Source organism: Aspergillus chevalieri, chromosome 2 (genome assembly GCF_016861735.1).
Source record: "Aspergillus chevalieri M1 DNA, chromosome 2, nearly complete sequence".
Lineage (NCBI taxonomy): Eukaryota > Fungi > Ascomycota > Eurotiomycetes > Eurotiales > Aspergillaceae > Aspergillus > Aspergillus chevalieri.
The window spans coordinates 1680571-1697653 of record NC_057363.1 but is presented as its reverse complement, the minus strand read 5'-3'; the positions used below and the strand labels follow the sequence as shown (position 1 = coordinate 1697653).

Below are 17083 nucleotides of genomic sequence, written 5' to 3'. Positions count from 1 at the left end.
GAGGAGTTCCGGTTTTGGCGCATTTTGAAAAATGTATTTTTATCCAGACCGAGAGTAAGTGTATGTTCTAGTTTAGGTATGAGTCTCCTTCAATCCTAATTAATCATCGTATATCCCCTGCTCAAACTTGGCATTATCGAAGAATCGAGCCGTGATTGGGTTTCCGTTGAATATCCGTCCTTCGAGTGCATTCACAGCCTGGAGTATGGTCAGAATAATTCTGTCTTGATGACCGTAGATATTATAAAACTCACCCGTAGAGCTGATAATTGATTGGTGAACTTCACGAAAACAGGCACTGGAGGATGTGAATCGCGAGAGATAAAGACCCGCTCAACATTGCCATACTGCTCACAAGTCAGAAAAGCGAACAACTGAGCGAATTCGATAGACTAACCTTCTCCGAGCATTCTTCTCCAATCTCCTGCATCAAGTTCCCGCCTTCCAACTCCGCATCCAAGTCCAAGCCATTGAGCATGCCCTTCAACACGATCACTTCACTCATCCGACCAAACTTACCCTCGTCTTCTGGTGCCCTCTTCTTGCCACCGATGATCTTTCCTCGACCAGCTGGAGTAGCAAAGCCACCGCCTTCGGAGTCAGGTCGCTTCTTTTGCTTCTCGACCTTAACTTGTAGCGGGTTGACAATACCAGACCCGGTTGCACCAAGACCAGAGCCCTTTGTCCAGCCATACTTAGCCAGCAACCGCTCAGCAAATCCTTTTTGCCCCGGGCGCAGCGAGCGCTCACCATCGTCATCACCTTCATCTTCGGTAGGCTTCTCCTTGGCAAAGACTTCTTCAAGTTCGGCTTCCGACGCAGGGATATCTTCTGGAGGCGGAGGGAGGGTATAACGGACTGGCGCACGAGAAATAGTTGCCGAAGATGGCTGTATTGTATCCATAGCTCGAACAGGAGAAGGTGGTGGCGCGGTTTCAATTGGAGCATGCATTCTAGCAGACATCTGAAGGCGCCTGGCATAGGCATCATCTCCGGTGGGGTCGTCTGGAACTGGGGCAGGCGGCGGAAGAGGTTGCGCATCCTCTGTGCCTGCTGTGATCTGTGCGCGTTGAGCAAAAGAATATTCATCCGAAGGATCATCAGGAAGAGAGGCTGGCGGCTCTGGTGGAATATCGTTGAGGTTTGGAGGCGGCGCGAAGCTCCTTGGGGGAGCGAATTGTCCTAGAATTGAATTTAGCAAATCTGTACTTCATCCATTTAGCGTGATACATACTGTTCATTGGCCGGCGCTCATCGTCGCTAAACGAGTCCCTGCTGGGCGAGCGCGCCATGCGATGCGCATAGAGACGGTCTTTCCATTCCCGAACCTCAGCAATCTGCTCGTCACTATGCTTATATTCCTCGTAATTATTCGGCCTTGACGGGTCATATATATCGTCCCAGTTCTGTACAAGCTCCTGCGCTTCGCGGTTCTTCTTGCGCTTTTTGCGACCCCCTCGTTGTCTCTTTTCTCCCGCGTAGAAGCCATTGACATCGTCATCGTCGGCGGCCCAGTCCGCCAAAGTGGTCATGACGGGCGGAGCAGGCGCTGATAGAGCAGCGGCCGCAGGAACGGCTTTGGGTAATGTCGGTTTTGGTTTCGGTTTCTGCGCTGCTAACTGGGGTCTCTTGGTGGGTTGGAATCGGAGAGCGGCTGAAAGAGCAAAGCGGAGGACAAGTGAGCAATCAGCATGTTCAACGACGTTGATGTTATGACGCAGGGAAAATAATCGAGAACAGGGTCGGAAAGCTACCAGGGTTCAACTGCTGCTTCTTAGCAGCTTCATCTGACTGCGCATTGTCTTCGGAGCTCTGCTTGAAGACGACGGGCGCGCGCGAGATTGTCCCCGGGGCCGAGGATTCGGCGGACGGGTCAAGTAAATTCGCATAGAGTGATAAGCCCGGCCTAGATGGTGTCTGATCGGAGGCCATGGTGGCAATCGTGGATCAAAAGAGGGACAGTTATTGAGATGGTTAACGGAGTCTTCGATTCGATGCTGCTTCGTCGATCTATTTGTTTTGTTTGGTGTGTTTGATCAGTTTGGAAATCAGATTACTAACTAATAGCAATGTTATTGACGGCTAAGTTAACTATTCTTAGCCGTGCCGCTAATTGCATCATTACTTAGTTAGGGCGCTTGGACGGAAAAGGATCCGGGGTACGGGGAAGAGGAGATGGTTCTAGGCATCATATTTGATGCGGTTTCGATTGAGCCATTTCCTTCTTTTATAACTTATTTTCCCTGTTGTACATACCCTGTTATTCCTCAGTTGTACATACTACGGATAACAAACCTCTTGTACTCCGTACCCCAGCCATGGCTACTACCCTTGCCCGTTCGTTCTCGTCCGAGAACAGTCGCCTCGCGGTCCTCGTTCCGAACAAGCCCAACCCCTTGTCCATCTCTTACCAGCAGCTTCACTCGCACGTCGCCAGTTTTCAAGCTAAACTAGCGAAGCTGGGAGTTTCTCATGGAGCTGCGGTGTCTATAGCTCTAGTGAACTCGTATGAGTTCATCGTCTCGTTCCTGGCGGCCTCATGGCAACGGGCCATTGCCGCGCCTCTCAACCCGGCTTACAAACAGGAGGAATTCGAATTCTACATTGACGATCTTAAATCGACCCTGGTGCTGATTCCGCGAGGCGCATATGAGCAATATGGCCCGGCCGTGCAAGCGGGTCGCAAGTATCAGGCTGCGATTGCGGAATGCTACTGGGATGGAACAGAGGTGGTTTTGGATGTGAAGGAAGAAGGCAAGCTGGCTGGAACTCTAGGTCATCAGGTGGAAGATGCGCAGCCCGATGATATTGCTCTGGTGTTGCATACGAGTGGAACAACTGGCAGGCCCAAGGCTGTATGTTTTTGCTAGAAGTGTGCGTGTTGATATGGTGCTGATATAGTGGTAATAGGTTCCTTTGACACACAAGAATTTGACGACGACAATGAGTGAGTGATCGCTTCAAGGACTGCAGTGGCTTATTGATGGCTGACGCTGTGCAGAGAACATCAAGGCTACGTACGAATTGACACCCGAAGATCGCACATACTTAGTGATGCCTCTTTTTCATGTCCATGGGCTTCTGGCTGCGTTCCTGGCTCCCCTCTACGCCGGAGGATCTGTCATTGTGCCTCAGAAATTCTCTGCTTCGGAGTTCTGGGCAGACTTTGTCAACTACCAGGCCAACTGGTACACCGCAGTGCCGACAATCCATCAAATCCTACTCAAAACCCCATTGCCCAACCCTATCCCGAACATCCGCTTTATTCGCTCGTGCTCCTCGCCCCTGTCGCCTAAGACTCTCCAAGACCTGGAGAAGACATTCAACGCTCCTGTTCTCGAAGCATACGCGATGACTGAGGCCGCCCATCAGATGACCAGCAACCCGCTCCCACCTGGAAGGCGACAACCCGGTAGTGTTGGAATTGGAATGGGTGTCGAGGTCCGGATCCTGGATGGTGCCGGCAAGGAGGTTCCTCAGGGTACTCCAGGAGAGATTTGCGTCTGCGGTGAGAACGTGACCAAGGGTTACCTGAATAATCCATCAGCCAACGAATCATCCTTCACCAAGGACGGATTCTTCCGCACTGGTGATCAGGGTATCAAGGACTCAGCTGGATACGTGATCATTACCGGCCGTATCAAGGAACTCATCAACAAGGGTGGAGAGAAGATCAGTCCTATCGAGATTGACAACACGCTTCTCCATCACCCCAAGGTGGCAGAGGCTGTCAGCTTCGCCATTCCCGATGAGGGTCACTACGGTGAGGATATCGGTGCGGCAGTGGTTCTGAAGAGCGAGGGCGTGACCGACCAAGACTTGAAGTCGTGGGTGGGCGATAAGCTGGCCAAGTTCAAGGTGCCAAGACAGGTACGTACCACACTCCCAGGATATGTGAATCGGGCCTATATTGACATGAACAGATCTGGATCGTGTCACAAATCCCCAAGACGGCCACTGGAAAGATCCAGCGACGTAAGGTGGCCGAAGCAATGCTCAAGCCAAAGGCGAAGCTATAAACGCTTCGCCTTGCGTCCTATACTCCTTTGCTTTTATATTAGTTTCCACGTTTATTCAGTTAGTATACAGAGTAAGAGAATGTAGTGCTCTTCCAGTTTCCATATCAATTACGTTATTTTAGACCGCTCGTGTGGTATTTCTAGGCACTCCCCAAACCATCCCCAATTCGGAGAATTTAGATCTCCATTATCTCCACTTGCCAGATTTATAATTCAATAGATCCAGTAACGTTACCTAGATATAGCTCTCCCCTCTCCACCCAAGTCACTTAACACCCTCCATACATGCACACATAACCCCCTCAGCAGCAAAATGTCAACAATGAAAGCAATCCAAATCCACACCTACAACGAGCCGTACAAGGTCCACAATGACATCCCAAATCCCATCTCCAAAACCCCATCAAGTACTCATCCGCATCAAAGCAGCCGGCTTCTGCCACACAGACCTTTTGGCGCTGAACGGCGAGTTCGGCACGAAACTCCCGTTTATCGGGTCCCATGAGCCGGCAGGGGTTGTTGTGGATGTTGGAGCTGATGTGAGGAGGTTTGAGAAGGGGGATCGTGTGGGGTGTATTAATTTTGATAGTGTTTGCGGTATGCTTCCTTTTTTTCACCCTTGGGGTCTGGGGTTGTGTGGCTGATAGACGGGTGGTAGGCAAATGCCCAGACTGCAAAGCAGGTCTGCCCATATATTGCGACGCACCGTTAATGAAAGGTATAACGACTAATGGCGCTTGGGCGAAGTATATGGTTGCGTAGGTCTTATCTTCATTCATCATTGGATAGCCCAGTTAATGATGCTAGCGACGCCCGTTTCATGATCAAACTCCCCGACGACATGGACTTCAAAACCGCTGCTCCGCTGATGTGCGCGGGTATCAGTATCTACGGGGGTATTGTACGTGCCAAGGTACCCAAGGGCGGCTCAATTGGTATCGTGGGAATCGGTGGATTAGGACATATCGGGACGCAGGTTGCTAAGTGCATGGTAACCCATCCACACCCTATGCTTCCGGAATGGACAAGTTGCTAAGTGTATGACCGTAGGGCTACAAAGTCGCAGCAATTGACATTAAACAACCAGCCCTCAACTGCGTAGCATCCTACGCTCACAAACCCGACGCTCTAATCCTCTCCAGCGATCCAGTCGAAACCTCACTCTCCAAAATAAACACCATAACCAGCAATGAATACGGCTACGAAGGCCTCGACGCCACAGTCCTAGCAACAGACCACTCGGCCGCCTTTGAAGCTGCCGCAGCACTTACCCGCAAACACGGGACGATGGTGCTGCTAGGACAGCCTGAGAAAGGGATTACAATGTCGTATCTCACTACGATATACAAGGATATCAAGTTGGTTGGGTCGTTGGTTGCGGATACGCAGCAGGCGGAGGAACTGGTGAGCTTGGTACATGAGAATGGGTTGCATGTGGATGTTAAAGAGTGGAAGATGGAGGAAGCAGAGGAGATGAGACAGGCGTATTTGAATGGTACGACAAGTGGGAAGAATGTTATTGTTATTGACTAGCTGGTCTCATTTCTAGTTCTGTCTGTTTTGTGGCGACGTACTAAATCACAGCGCCAGTCTCACGGCCGATTTGAACTAAATAACATTAGCCATTGTTTCACATTTGCCAGAGAGAGACGTACCGGGATAATCTGCACATTCTCAATATCCCACACGCCATTCCGCGTGTAGACATCATTCTCCAACAATTTTCTCGCTTCCTCCTCATTCTCAGCGAGCAGCATCATAGCACTCCCCTTGAACGAAGGAGTCTCGCCTTCTTTGGGGTGCGAGTTGAACATTGCGCCTTTTTTTTCATTAGCATGCTTCTCTCAGAGACAGATAAAGAGGATATGGCAAAAGGGTAGGAGAGACGTACCTCCAAGAACGAGAGAACCCTCACTGACGAGCTTTGTAGCGCCTTCGAGGTGGTTTCTGATTTTGTTAGTTGTCATGTCCAGGTTCGATACATGGGCTGCTGGTGATGTAAACATACCCCCGGACCTCCAAGCGCTTGTCGACAACACCCGGCTTGTCGGGGCAGATGCAGAGGAATTCCTTCTTCGTAGGGGTAGACATGTCGCTAGGATATGGAAGTGGTAGTGTGTGTGGTTGAAATTGATCAGGTTGTGATTACTGTGAAAGGGGTGAAGCCGTGGGGAAGTGGGGGAGGGTTGATAGTGGGGAACAAAGTGGCACAGTTTAAGCTACACCGTAGGGTACACATCATCAAAAAGTAATTGTATCAATTATATGTACAGGGCAAAAACAGAGACTATTGTCCTCTTTCTCTAATGTTTGTGCTCTGGACATTCTGGTTGTTTGTTCCACGGCCCAGACTATGGGCAATATTCAGCCGATGGCATGATAGCAAGTCAATAGGACAGAACAGAACCACCACTCTATGTTATATCACAATAAAAAATAAAAGCTGCCCATCAAGATAGACTCCGCGGGCTTAAATATATAACGAGAGAAAAGGTCAGCTCAACACTTCAACCATTATAATTCTCTCAAAAACCGCTAAACGACATCGTTTTCCCCCGTAGCGCCAGGAAACAAAGCAGATACATCCCGAGAATGCAACACGAAGAAGACTTAATTATCTCAATCATTAGGTTTGTCTCAAACATCCTTCCAAAAAGAGAAAAGAAGGGAAAAAAGAGGAATCAACAACAACATAAGAACTGAAGTCACCGTGCCTATCAAAGATGGGGTATTCAGACATGGTGGAAAAGTAAATACTTGGTCAATCGACAACCAAGTCACGGATGTTGAGTTTAAATGTTACCAGGCTTCTCATCGGTGTCGATATGCCAAACCACGTAGTTGGGAAGGCCAATAACCTGGTACCCAGCGCGCTTGGCCATGCGAGCGAACCCTTCCGTTTCGGCTTGGTTTTCGAAAGCATAGGCGGGGAAATTGATACCTGAACTAATTAGAAACCTCACTAAACCGGACGGATCAGATAAAACATACCAGTACGGTGGACATCAGCCTTGACGATAATGTTCACACCGCCAATGCCATCGAGCTCAATCTCTTCATCTTTGTTATTTCTCCAGTCACCCATGGTGGCGAGGTAGGTCCGGCCGGTGTCGTATTCTCTGTAGCCTTCTGCTAGAACCGTGTTAGGGTCCAGAGTCGCCCGCAGCCTGCGGCCCTTGTCGGACTCGATCCAGGAGTTGTAGTCAACTGCAAGAAGAGTTAGATAACATTCTCAAATGGACAGAACTGCGATCCACATACAACGACCCTCAATATCATGACCATCCCGGTAACGGTGGAACCAAATGTCTGCAAATGATTAGCATATACCAAGTCGATTCATGCAAGCAAAGAACATACTAGGAACGAGAACGTCTTTGTCGTGAGCGGTAAAGTCCTCAATAATCTTGTCGGGGCTATCCACGATGTCGACATCTCTCCAGTAAACCCACGAGTGATCAGCTTTAAGAGCCGAGTAGAGCAGATAGTTGCGCGCCCGTCCGATGGACTTGCGACGTGGTCCTTGCGCAGCAAACGAGTGGCGTTCTTCGACGCTCATCTCGACATCCGCACCGAAGTCCTTTTGCACGATGGTCGCACTCCGGAAAGCAATTTTCTCTTCCGTCTGGCTCTGGATACGGTTCAACTCGGATGAAAGAACAGCGAGAGTGTCGTCTTTACAGTCACCGACGAGGAAGGCCAAATCGATCAGTTCGTGCGGGTAGGTCAGCTTGTAGAGAAGATCGAAGTACTTCTGGATGTATGGAGCGGCGTCTCGCAGCGGGGTAAGGATGAGCACGCGCTCGCCATTGGCGGCAGCCTTGGAAGTAGATCTGATGGGGTTGAGGTCCATAGACGAAATCGAGGTGGAGTTCACCTCATATGGTTCGTGATGGTTGAAGATGACAGGTGTCTGGGCATGGCCGTTCCACTCGACCATCTCGTTGATGGACATTTCCATGGGCGACTTGGAGGAGCCGTAGCAGTAGAAGCTACAACGGAATCAATCAGTATATTCGATAATCGAGGAATGGAAACGGATAGCGCCTACCTCTGCATCTCAGATGCAGACTTACTGATCCCACTCCATAACAGAATCAGCAAGCCCGCAATAGCCACCGACACCAAAAAGCGAGTCCTTGTTACCAGCACCAGAATCGCTCTCCATGGAGGCAACCTGGCCTTGGCCGACTTCCATGTTACACCACCTTTAGGGAGAAGCATATTGTCCTTTTCCTAGACCGAATTCGACACCTTATCTATCGGTCAATCAATTTGGGGCGTTTCTAGTCCTCAATCCACGGTACCCGATGCTATCTGTCGATTAACAAAGTCGATGTTTCGATGCCACAAATAGACACACCCTTGATCCGGCCACAAACGGAATCGGAAGTCAGCGGGGAAACGCTGGCCGGAATGCACAATACGTATTGCGGGGAGTCGTTTATCGCAAAATCTCAAGACGATCGCGTCGAATCAGAAGCGGTATGGTCAGGTTGAGATGGCGGATGAGGCGAGAAATCGGTTGATGGCGATTAAGGAGGGAAGTGGGCGATGAGAGCCAGGGATCACCCGACGGAGAACGGCTCTCAGGCGGAACGTAAACGAGTGAACGACGGACTGAAAGAGGAGTTAAAAGAAAATAATATAAGATATTAGCGAAAAAGGACACGAGGACGAAGAGGAGAGAACACGAAGAGAAGCGAAGAGAAGAAGGTTGGAGAACGAGTCGAGAAGGCCAGCCAGACCGGGGGAGGAAGGCGAAGACGCTGATCTGCCCAAGAATTTCTTTGCTGTGACAATCGGTCTCACCCGCCCCTTTTTATAGCACACACTCTATAGCACTTCTACTATGAGCATGCTACTATATCAACTACAATCATCCAGTTCATATCTATATGAGCACATTTCTGCGCAATTCGACTTTTCTCTTTCACTGCTGTAATGCCCGTCCGTCTTGCAGTAAATGTCACATGATTTCCAAGTCTTGGCATCACTAATGTACCAGACCATCTCTACAGAAATCGATAGAAGATATCATCCTTTGAATTATCTAAACCAAGACGAAAATACGGGGTTGTCTTCTCCCAGAAACGCCTGTCGTCAGAAGCCAATCCTGTTACACCATTTACAGAGGTGGCCGCGCAAATAAGTTCAGAAGTATAACAGAATACCTGGGAGCATATCGTTAGCAACCATGCGAGATCAATTGCACGTCTTTGGAGGCATTCAATGCTAGACTGCAATAAAGACAGACGTCCGGGTATCCCCATATACCCCCGACCGTTCACTAGTCATGAAACCTGAAGCGGAAATCAAGCGCGGTATCCTACGGCTTAATTCAACTTTCAACATCAGACATAGGTCCGCTGCCTGGATATACTGCATATCCCATACAGGATAAATCTAAAGACTACCACTACATGTGGATATCACCTGCGCAGTTGATCCAAGCCACAGGAGAGACTTTCTGACCTCTCGGACGGTTATTTGAAGTCGAGCTGGGAAAGTCTGAAGATGGGTTGCGTGAATGATGATGAACAAGATGCATTAATCCTATATTGCACAGGGGCTGCGTTATGGATCACTATGCCAAGCAGGAGCAGACTAACAATCTGTTCCGTAGCCCAATGGACTATACGCCAGCCTGTCATTGGGCGCGATGGCTGAACCTGTGTTCAATCAAGTAATTGATTACTCGGATTGCACGATGAGAAAGGTGACTACCGATTAGAACGGGAGACTAAATAGAATGAGTACCGAAATGAAATACAAAAGAAATTATATGTAACTGCTAAATGACAGATAAACACCCAACATGTCCAAGCGTATATAAGACAACCAGTTATATGCACCAAATACCAACACACCATTGACCCCAAGATCCCAACCCCAATCCAAAGCCAAAAAGCCAATCAGTATACACAAAAAAAGAGCCCAATATGCACATATGTAGTGGAAATGAGAAACCCAGTTTAACTTTTCCCCCTTTCTCCAAATTCGAACTCGCCAATGAACTCCTCCCAGCTATGGCGAAGCTGACGAAGCCAAACCTACAACCTGCGCCCTGCCATGTGATGCAGGAACCCACAGAACTGTACTGAATAAATGACAGATGCAATGCAAATGCTAAACCCAGATGAAAAGGAAAAAAAAAAAAGAAACTCCCGACATGAACACCGGCCGAAATATGCCCCGTATATGCAAAAAAAAAAAAAAAAAAAAAAGGGGGGGGAGAGCAAATTAGATCAAAACGGAAAAATGCCTACGGCGAAGGCATCATAGACTCCCGGTGAGAGGTGGGAACTGAGTAAGAATGCACCGGGGACGAAGGCCCTGTTGTAGGCGGGGTGCTGCTCATAAAGGAGTGGCCTCCAAAAGACGGCGGCCCACTGATGGGAATGCCGTCAAATCGCGAAGCCTCGGGGCTGCCGGCGGCAATCTCATCGCAAAAAACGCGCAAGCCCGGGAGGAGGTTCTTAGGCTTGTTGATGTTGGCGGTGGAGTCAGGGTGGGAAGCGAGCATCTGGGGACTGTTGGTCTCGCTCTTGGGGACACGGAAGACATTCTCGTAAGCCTTGAGTTGGTACTCGAGAGCCTGGTTGCGCTCCTCGAGCAGCTGCTTCTCGTGCTTGACGGTCTTGAGCTGTGCTTGCACGCTCTGGTTCTGCTGCTGGAGGCTGGAGACCAGTTGCTGGAGCTGCATGCAGCGGACCTGTGGTTGGAGCTTCTCCGAAAGGTGCTGGGGCATTTCATTTTCCTGGCGGATGAGGTGAACGATGATGAGAAGCATAAAATCGATGAGGTAGATGGCACCCTGCACAATGTGTTCCTTGGACTGCGGGAGGCTCTTGCCGGGGTTCCATCCGGCCCGCTCGAGGAAGAAGTCATGGATACGGCTGTCCAATTCGCGGTGCAGCTGGCTCAGGTTCTTGCGACGGTTGCCTTCGGCAATCCGGTGCTTCTCGCGCTGGTCATCGGGATCGGCGGAGATCATGCTCCCCTTGCGCTTGCGTCCGCAGAGCTGCTGCAAGGGAGGCTTGCGATTGATGTTTCGGGGAGCGATAAGGGTCACTATTTCATTCTGGGAGAGATCACTGGGCCACTCCATGGTCTTCTGGGAGGCAAACGAGTCTTGCCAAGTGCTGTCCTGGGAGTTTGCGGGCGAGGGAGGGGCCACCATGGTCTCCGATGTTGGCCAAGATGACTTGACCGGGAAGGCATCGTGAGAGGTCGGCGGACTGGGAGCAAGGGTTCTGGCATTGAATGGGTTGAATGGGCCCCGGGGGAGAGGTTCGACGCGTGGTAGAGGAGGTAGTCGGCGGTCTTCGCTCATGTCCACTGCACCAGCACCATTGGAAGAAGACAAAGAACGAACGCTACTGAAGTCATAGTTAGAACGTGGGATTTTCTTGGTGTTGACCAGGGAAGATACTCACGGAAGAGAGCAATGGCGCGAGCAGTCACCTGTCATCGGTCCCATGTCTTCGAACATTGTGATATGGGATGCTAGTAACGAGAGAAGGGTGTGTATATGTGATATGTGAGGATAGTAACTGTCAACCGCGTGTATACCGGGCAAGGAGTATGTATGTCGCTGTGTCCTTTGCCGTTTAACGTATATATATATATAGGGGAAGTATATATTCCAAGACAAGATCAAACAGAAGGGATGGCAGTCTGCACAATGACCACACTGATCGTTTCGAGTTGGCAGAGGGGGCAAGAGGCCTTTAAGTAAACGACAGCAAGGGCTCAAGTAGAAAACGAGAGAAAGCGAAAGAGAGTTAGAGAACAAAGTACTGGATAGAATGCAGAATCCACGAGTTTAGAAACTCAGAGATGAAATGCTTGATGAAGAAACCCAGGTACCCGGTGCGGATGCATGTTTTATATCTTGAGCTGCAGATACTGAACAGGAGAAGACGGGCCAAAGGTACTTTCTTCATCGGGAGTGGTGGCGTTCGAAATGCCCCCATGATCCGATGAACTGCAGCAGCATCGGCGTCATTAGCAGCAGCAACATCTTGGGATCTCTGCACGGATTGAAGCCAGGATGTATCATAATCCATGCGGATCTGCGACGGGATCCAACCGGGAAACCAATTTTAGCGAAAAAGAGTTATGTGGATGTGGTTGTGACATACAGATCGATCAATATTGATGCGTAGTATCATGGTTATTGTTTTTTTCGAACCAATTCTGCAGCATGATCCCCAACCCCATCGTGGCGGGGAAGCAAAAGGGCCATTCCGGCAAAGTTCAACCGCACCGGGGGGGTATGTGGAGGAGGGTGCAGAGGCCCTAGTGTTCGGTGCATCCGTGAGGATTGATAGAAACGAGTTTCTCTGTCACAAAGCATCGCACAGACTGAAACGAAATTGCTCGTCCGCTCCCCGATCCGCGAATCAACGTGTGTCTATTATTTCCATATCCCAAGCTGCGGTGCTGAAGGATCGGAGACCCTTGATTTGTCACCGGAATAGTAAAATAGGAAAAGAGCATGGACATAGAGTATTGTGGTGAACGTATGTATGCATGCATTCTGTATCTCCTGAGTATCGATTATCCTGCATCCCCTTGCATCTCACTCATCAATAGTTCATCTGAGCCAATGGCTTTGTTGCTTCTATGGATACATGGTGCATTGGCGGACGTCCTTTTGCAGTAAAAACGTTCTGAACGTTTGGCGGTCTGCGAAGTGCACTAGCTTATGGACGTACATGTTGAATTGTTACGGGACAGTCTATCCGGCGCTTAACCATGGTACAAACGGACGATGAGACGCCAGGGTTCTATCGTTCTTTTTTTTCTCTTTTATTGTCCGTTCCTCTCTGGGGAAAGACGAAAAGTGAGAGATCAGAAGAATCCGAAAAGTGGAGAGAACGAGCGCTCAAGCCCTTCCCAGTGATGACGATAACAGCCTGTTTCGTCGGGCGAATGGACACCCGCAGAACTTATCGATCGTGGCAAATGCCCATGAGGCTCCATAAGAAAGTTCATTCAGCTCAAACAGCGTAGCTCGCGGGAGTTCCTCAGACAGCGCATCGCACTCATTCACCACCACTTTCGCGTCGACTGTGCGCAGGTCGCCATAAGTGAACATCTGGCAGCTAGCTGCAGCAATGATGAAAGATCTCCGCTGAGGGGAAAGAGGGCATCTCCATCTCCGGGGGAACATAAAGTGACAAAAGTACGGAAAATGCAACGACAGGGATCATAGAAGGTCTTCTGGCATAGCAATGCTCCTCCGTACATCGTACATCGTACATCGAAACAATCCGACGCACCGACAGGAGGGAGCCGGGATCTCCATCCATCCGTTCTCCATTCACCAAGGAGGAGGGGGTGGAGGCTCCTTTTCTGGGTTGGTTGGAAAAAGATTCCGGGCAAATAGCAGGAAGCAAGGATTGTGCCATACGAACGACGACTCGAATAAATTCAGCAGCAGCCTCAAGAAGTACTTGTACATGAGACGAGATCTGTGCGGAATCACAAAAATATTGGCCTAGGCCATACGAATATTTGTCTTGTGTAAGGCAGAAAAATAGGATATTCCCACGATAGACGACCCGAGGAGACCGAAGGATCGGAACGAATCCAATGGCCAGGGTCTGACGGGCTGTCAGTGCCAGATTATAGTTATTTCCGGGCACGGTTCCGGATAAGAGTTGAGGTTGGAAATGCTGTTGATTGGTGTCTTGATATGAATAAACTATCGCTAGTTCAATTCACGGCAATTCAAATCTCAGCCAAATACGAGTGTTTAGGTTGGGAGGCTTTGGAATCCCTTTGGTGGACGTTGATAGCAAAACGGTAATTAAGATAATCAGACAATGAAACGAACTGTCCATTGTTCTGCCTGAACGGGCAAGAGCCATCGCCAAGAGATTGGATGAGTAAAGCTGCCAGTGATTATTGTGGACGGACGGGGAAAATGAAAATGACGGGCAGTGGATGGAGAATGGAGAGGTTGGAGGTCGGTCGTCAGTGGAGCCCCGGCGTTTCAGGGCATAATCAGAGCTGTCATATCGGCGGTGTACTATCGACTAAACCACATCGGGTAGGTCACTGCCAACTGTAGCGTTACTATCTCAGTTAAACCTCCGATAGCACAGAGTACACCAGCCACAACTCTGAAAATCACCCAGCCAGAGTTCTAAATAAATCACTTGTATACGCTAATCAATAAACAACATCCTTGCACGTAGCCGAGCACGAGCCATCCCATACATTGCGCAATCTCTCAACCTTACTTCTGCTCTTTGTACAGGCGGATGGAGTTTCCGCTGCATGGCTAGCTGCATTGGCGTTGGTTAGGTATTCTCCGGCGGTCGAGACTCGTTTTTTGTTTTCTCCATGTATGTCCCAGATCGTCATCGCCCTCGGTATATAGTTCCGTAGGAATGGTTTGAACCTTATTATGGTACGTTGTTGACCCTGATGCTACGGCGTACGCGGAGGATATACAGGTGGCTTACTCTATGGATCAAGAGATCACCGGATTAGATTTGAAAACACGAGTTCGCAGAATAGCAATATATGCCCCCTACCCAATTGACTGGTCAGAAGCTGATATCCTTGTTCATGTCAGAAGTACCTATTCTAACTGTCCATGGATATGGATTACAGTGACCGTGGAATTATAAAATACCACTGACGTGGTCATGGGATAGAATTCAGACAGAAATAACTGGATTCAAAACCCAAAACCAGAATGCCAACAGAATCTAGATTCGGCCCCTGTATTGCATCACTATCAATAACCTATTTTCCTTCCGGCAAGGGCAGGTACCCGTACTTGCACGTACAACCCCCACGAAGAGCGGATGCACTGGCTATCATCGCACATGTATGCATGGCGTACAGTCGACGGAGTAGGATTGCATATCCGGCATACACATAGAAGTCTCAAAAGTACTTACTTCATCCTTTCCTGATCACAGTGCTATGAAGTAAAAGTAGATTGACCTTGCTTCTGTCGCGTACTCTATTGAAGTAGAACATCCCTACAGCGCACAAGGTACTGTAGATATCCGAAAAAGAAAATATACTAACAGGTCCACCTGTCAATAACAAATGATCGTAAGGATTCCGGACCAATTAGCAGCTCGATAGTATAGCCGGGGTACTCCTGTACTACTCCATAGTTGTCACGTAGGTACGGAGTCAAGTAGAGAGCACACAGATACTCCTGTGTACAGTGAATGATCCTCTACGAGTCAGTACAACCGCCATCACCGCTCAGATCACCCTTCATCGGCCAGCCTCACTCTAATTGAGGTATTCCGCCCTTGTATTGCTAGCAAAGCAAGACGTACTTGGACAAGCAGTACCAATCAACCAGTAAGGTCGACCTGCGTATCCACGAGTCATTCCGCGTCCGGCCCGAACAGTCCTATTAGATCATATCGAGAGCATACAGATACCACATATTACCAGAGTACGGATTTCTCTTTCCAGACGCATACATATACATATACATGTACATACAAGCACATCCCTGGAAAGCTCAAGGAAAAAGACTCCAGGACCTATCCTGGAACCCGGGACGGATCGGGCTGGCTGGAGCTAGATGGGACTGGACTGGGTCTATGGGGAACATAGACGCGGATGCAAGGTGCGCATGCATACATATGGGATAGAGTATACATGTACACCTACGTAGTAGCGATTGGTATCTGTGCAAGGACGGATAGTAGGGACGGATATGTATGTAGCGCTCCGCCCGCGCGCCTTGCAGGGCATAGATCATAATATTCAATTATATCATGTTATATCATATCATCTACATTTATACAGGGGTATTCCGTATATCCTGGCTGTGCTGAAGTACTGAAGGGCCATTGTTGGATGTTGGATGTTGCTTCCGGTAGATCTTGATCTGGGTGTTCCATAGAAACCGTAAGGCAGAAGTCTAGATAGACAGCTAGCTAGGAAACCAGAACCAAAGTTCCTACGCTATGATCCTAGTACGGAATACCTCTCTTGTGCCACGGACTACACCCAATCATCCCCTCGTTCACCTGTACAACACATTGTATAGCAAACTTCAACCACCAAACTATAGGTACGCCCTAACTCACCACTTGTGTTCTGTGCGTACTCCGTACACTGTACATGACATGCTCGGGACGGCACGCTACAGAGATGAGACCGACATCAAGCAAGAAAGGCAAGGATACATGATACTTCATAATATCGTACGATTTACCCACAGCGAAGGCTCCATAGTAAACGGAGTAGAAGCAGATTACTACTCCATAGTTAGTCAGGCAATTTTACCCGACCACTGAACACGCACAAAAAAATTCAATGGAAGCTACTTCCTTTACTTCCGACACTTTAATCGAGCACCCATGTCCATAATAGTCGATCGACCCGCTTATTCCAAGAGATAGATGCTAGATGCGTAGATGGATCCACAGAGTACGGTTCGGCTTGATTGTCCATCTACAAGTATCCGTACTAAGTACGGGGCGAATCGACCACGGTTCAGTTCCCCTCTTCTCGTTATGCTTCCCGCTGATGTGATGTATCACATGAACCCTTCTCGTTTTCGTTGCGGAGAGTAAACCCGCTCTACTTCTTACAGATGACGTGACTTTCTGTTTTCCTGCTCTCCCGTCCTCTCATTAATGGTGTGCGTATAATAGTTGCATATATGTATGTGCGCGCACGCATACAAGTACAGGCCCGTCCCGCCCTCATGGAGTTTGTCCGGCGGGACAAGAGATCGATCCATCGTAGTTCAACAATGAGATTGATGAATTGATGCGAATAGACACGGCGTGGACAAATGGAGGTTGCCTTGTAGGTCTCGTTGTAGCAGTAGTAGCTAGAAGAACGCTTTTCTCTTGGTCATGAACCTCACTATTGCTAAACGCTGCTCACCAGACGATAATCGACGGTAGAATCCGAAACAACGGCGGGGACGCTGACAGCTGGCAATCGATCTCTCGAATCCTTCAGCTCTCGACATCATCCTCCCCTCGTCCGACAAACGCAAAACGTGTCGCCGCACACTCCGGCTATGAAAGTCGGCGACCCAACTAACTGCAAGC

The 17083-nt window shown here is 49.1% G+C and overlaps 6 protein-coding genes across 6 annotated transcripts; 2 read left to right on the top strand and 4 right to left on the bottom strand.

Annotated features, from left to right (window-relative positions):
• Positions 1–99: 99 nt before the first annotated feature.
• On the bottom strand, positions 100–1932 carry ACHE_20585S (putative G-patch DNA repair protein (Drt111); the record flags this gene model as incomplete). The annotated part of the gene is made up of 5 exons (XM_043284904.1): positions 100–198; positions 255–347; positions 398–1182; positions 1235–1654; positions 1755–1932. The coding sequence occupies 5 exons, from the start codon at positions 1930–1932 to the stop codon at positions 100–102; spliced, it is 1575 nt and encodes a 524-aa protein (XP_043133649.1).
• Positions 1933–2318: 386 nt separating this feature from the next.
• Positions 2319–4019, top strand: ACHE_20584A (acyl--CoA ligase; the record flags this gene model as incomplete). Its single annotated transcript, XM_043284903.1, has 4 exons — positions 2319–2855; positions 2911–2947; positions 3002–3870; positions 3924–4019. 4 exons carry the CDS (start codon positions 2319–2321, stop codon positions 4017–4019), a joined length of 1539 nt encoding a protein of 512 aa, XP_043133648.1.
• Positions 4020–4390: 371 nt separating this feature from the next.
• On the top strand, positions 4391–5552 carry ACHE_20583A (uncharacterized protein; the record flags this gene model as incomplete). The annotated part of the gene is made up of 4 exons (XM_043284902.1): positions 4391–4616; positions 4678–4777; positions 4827–5010; positions 5070–5552. The coding sequence occupies 4 exons, from the start codon at positions 4391–4393 to the stop codon at positions 5550–5552; spliced, it is 993 nt and encodes a 330-aa protein (XP_043133647.1).
• Positions 5553–5597: 45 nt separating this feature from the next.
• ACHE_20582S (uncharacterized protein) lies at positions 5598–6110 on the bottom strand (the record flags this gene model as incomplete). Its single annotated transcript, XM_043284901.1, has 4 exons — positions 5598–5627; positions 5675–5838; positions 5911–5966; positions 6028–6110. The coding sequence occupies 4 exons, from the start codon at positions 6108–6110 to the stop codon at positions 5598–5600; spliced, it is 333 nt and encodes a 110-aa protein (XP_043133646.1).
• A 701-nt stretch (positions 6111–6811) lies between these two features.
• Positions 6812–8243, bottom strand: ACHE_20581S (ANP1/MMN9/VAN1 family protein; the record flags this gene model as incomplete). Its single annotated transcript, XM_043284900.1, has 5 exons — positions 6812–6960; positions 7011–7226; positions 7281–7328; positions 7380–8011; positions 8071–8243. 5 exons carry the CDS (start codon positions 8241–8243, stop codon positions 6812–6814), a joined length of 1218 nt encoding a protein of 405 aa, XP_043133645.1.
• Positions 8244–10284: 2041 nt separating this feature from the next.
• ACHE_20580S (putative HLH DNA binding domain protein) lies at positions 10285–11514 on the bottom strand (the record flags this gene model as incomplete). Its single annotated transcript, XM_043284899.1, has 2 exons — positions 10285–11401; positions 11459–11514. 2 exons carry the CDS (start codon positions 11512–11514, stop codon positions 10285–10287), a joined length of 1173 nt encoding a protein of 390 aa, XP_043133644.1.
• Positions 11515–17083: the final 5569 nt, after the last annotated feature.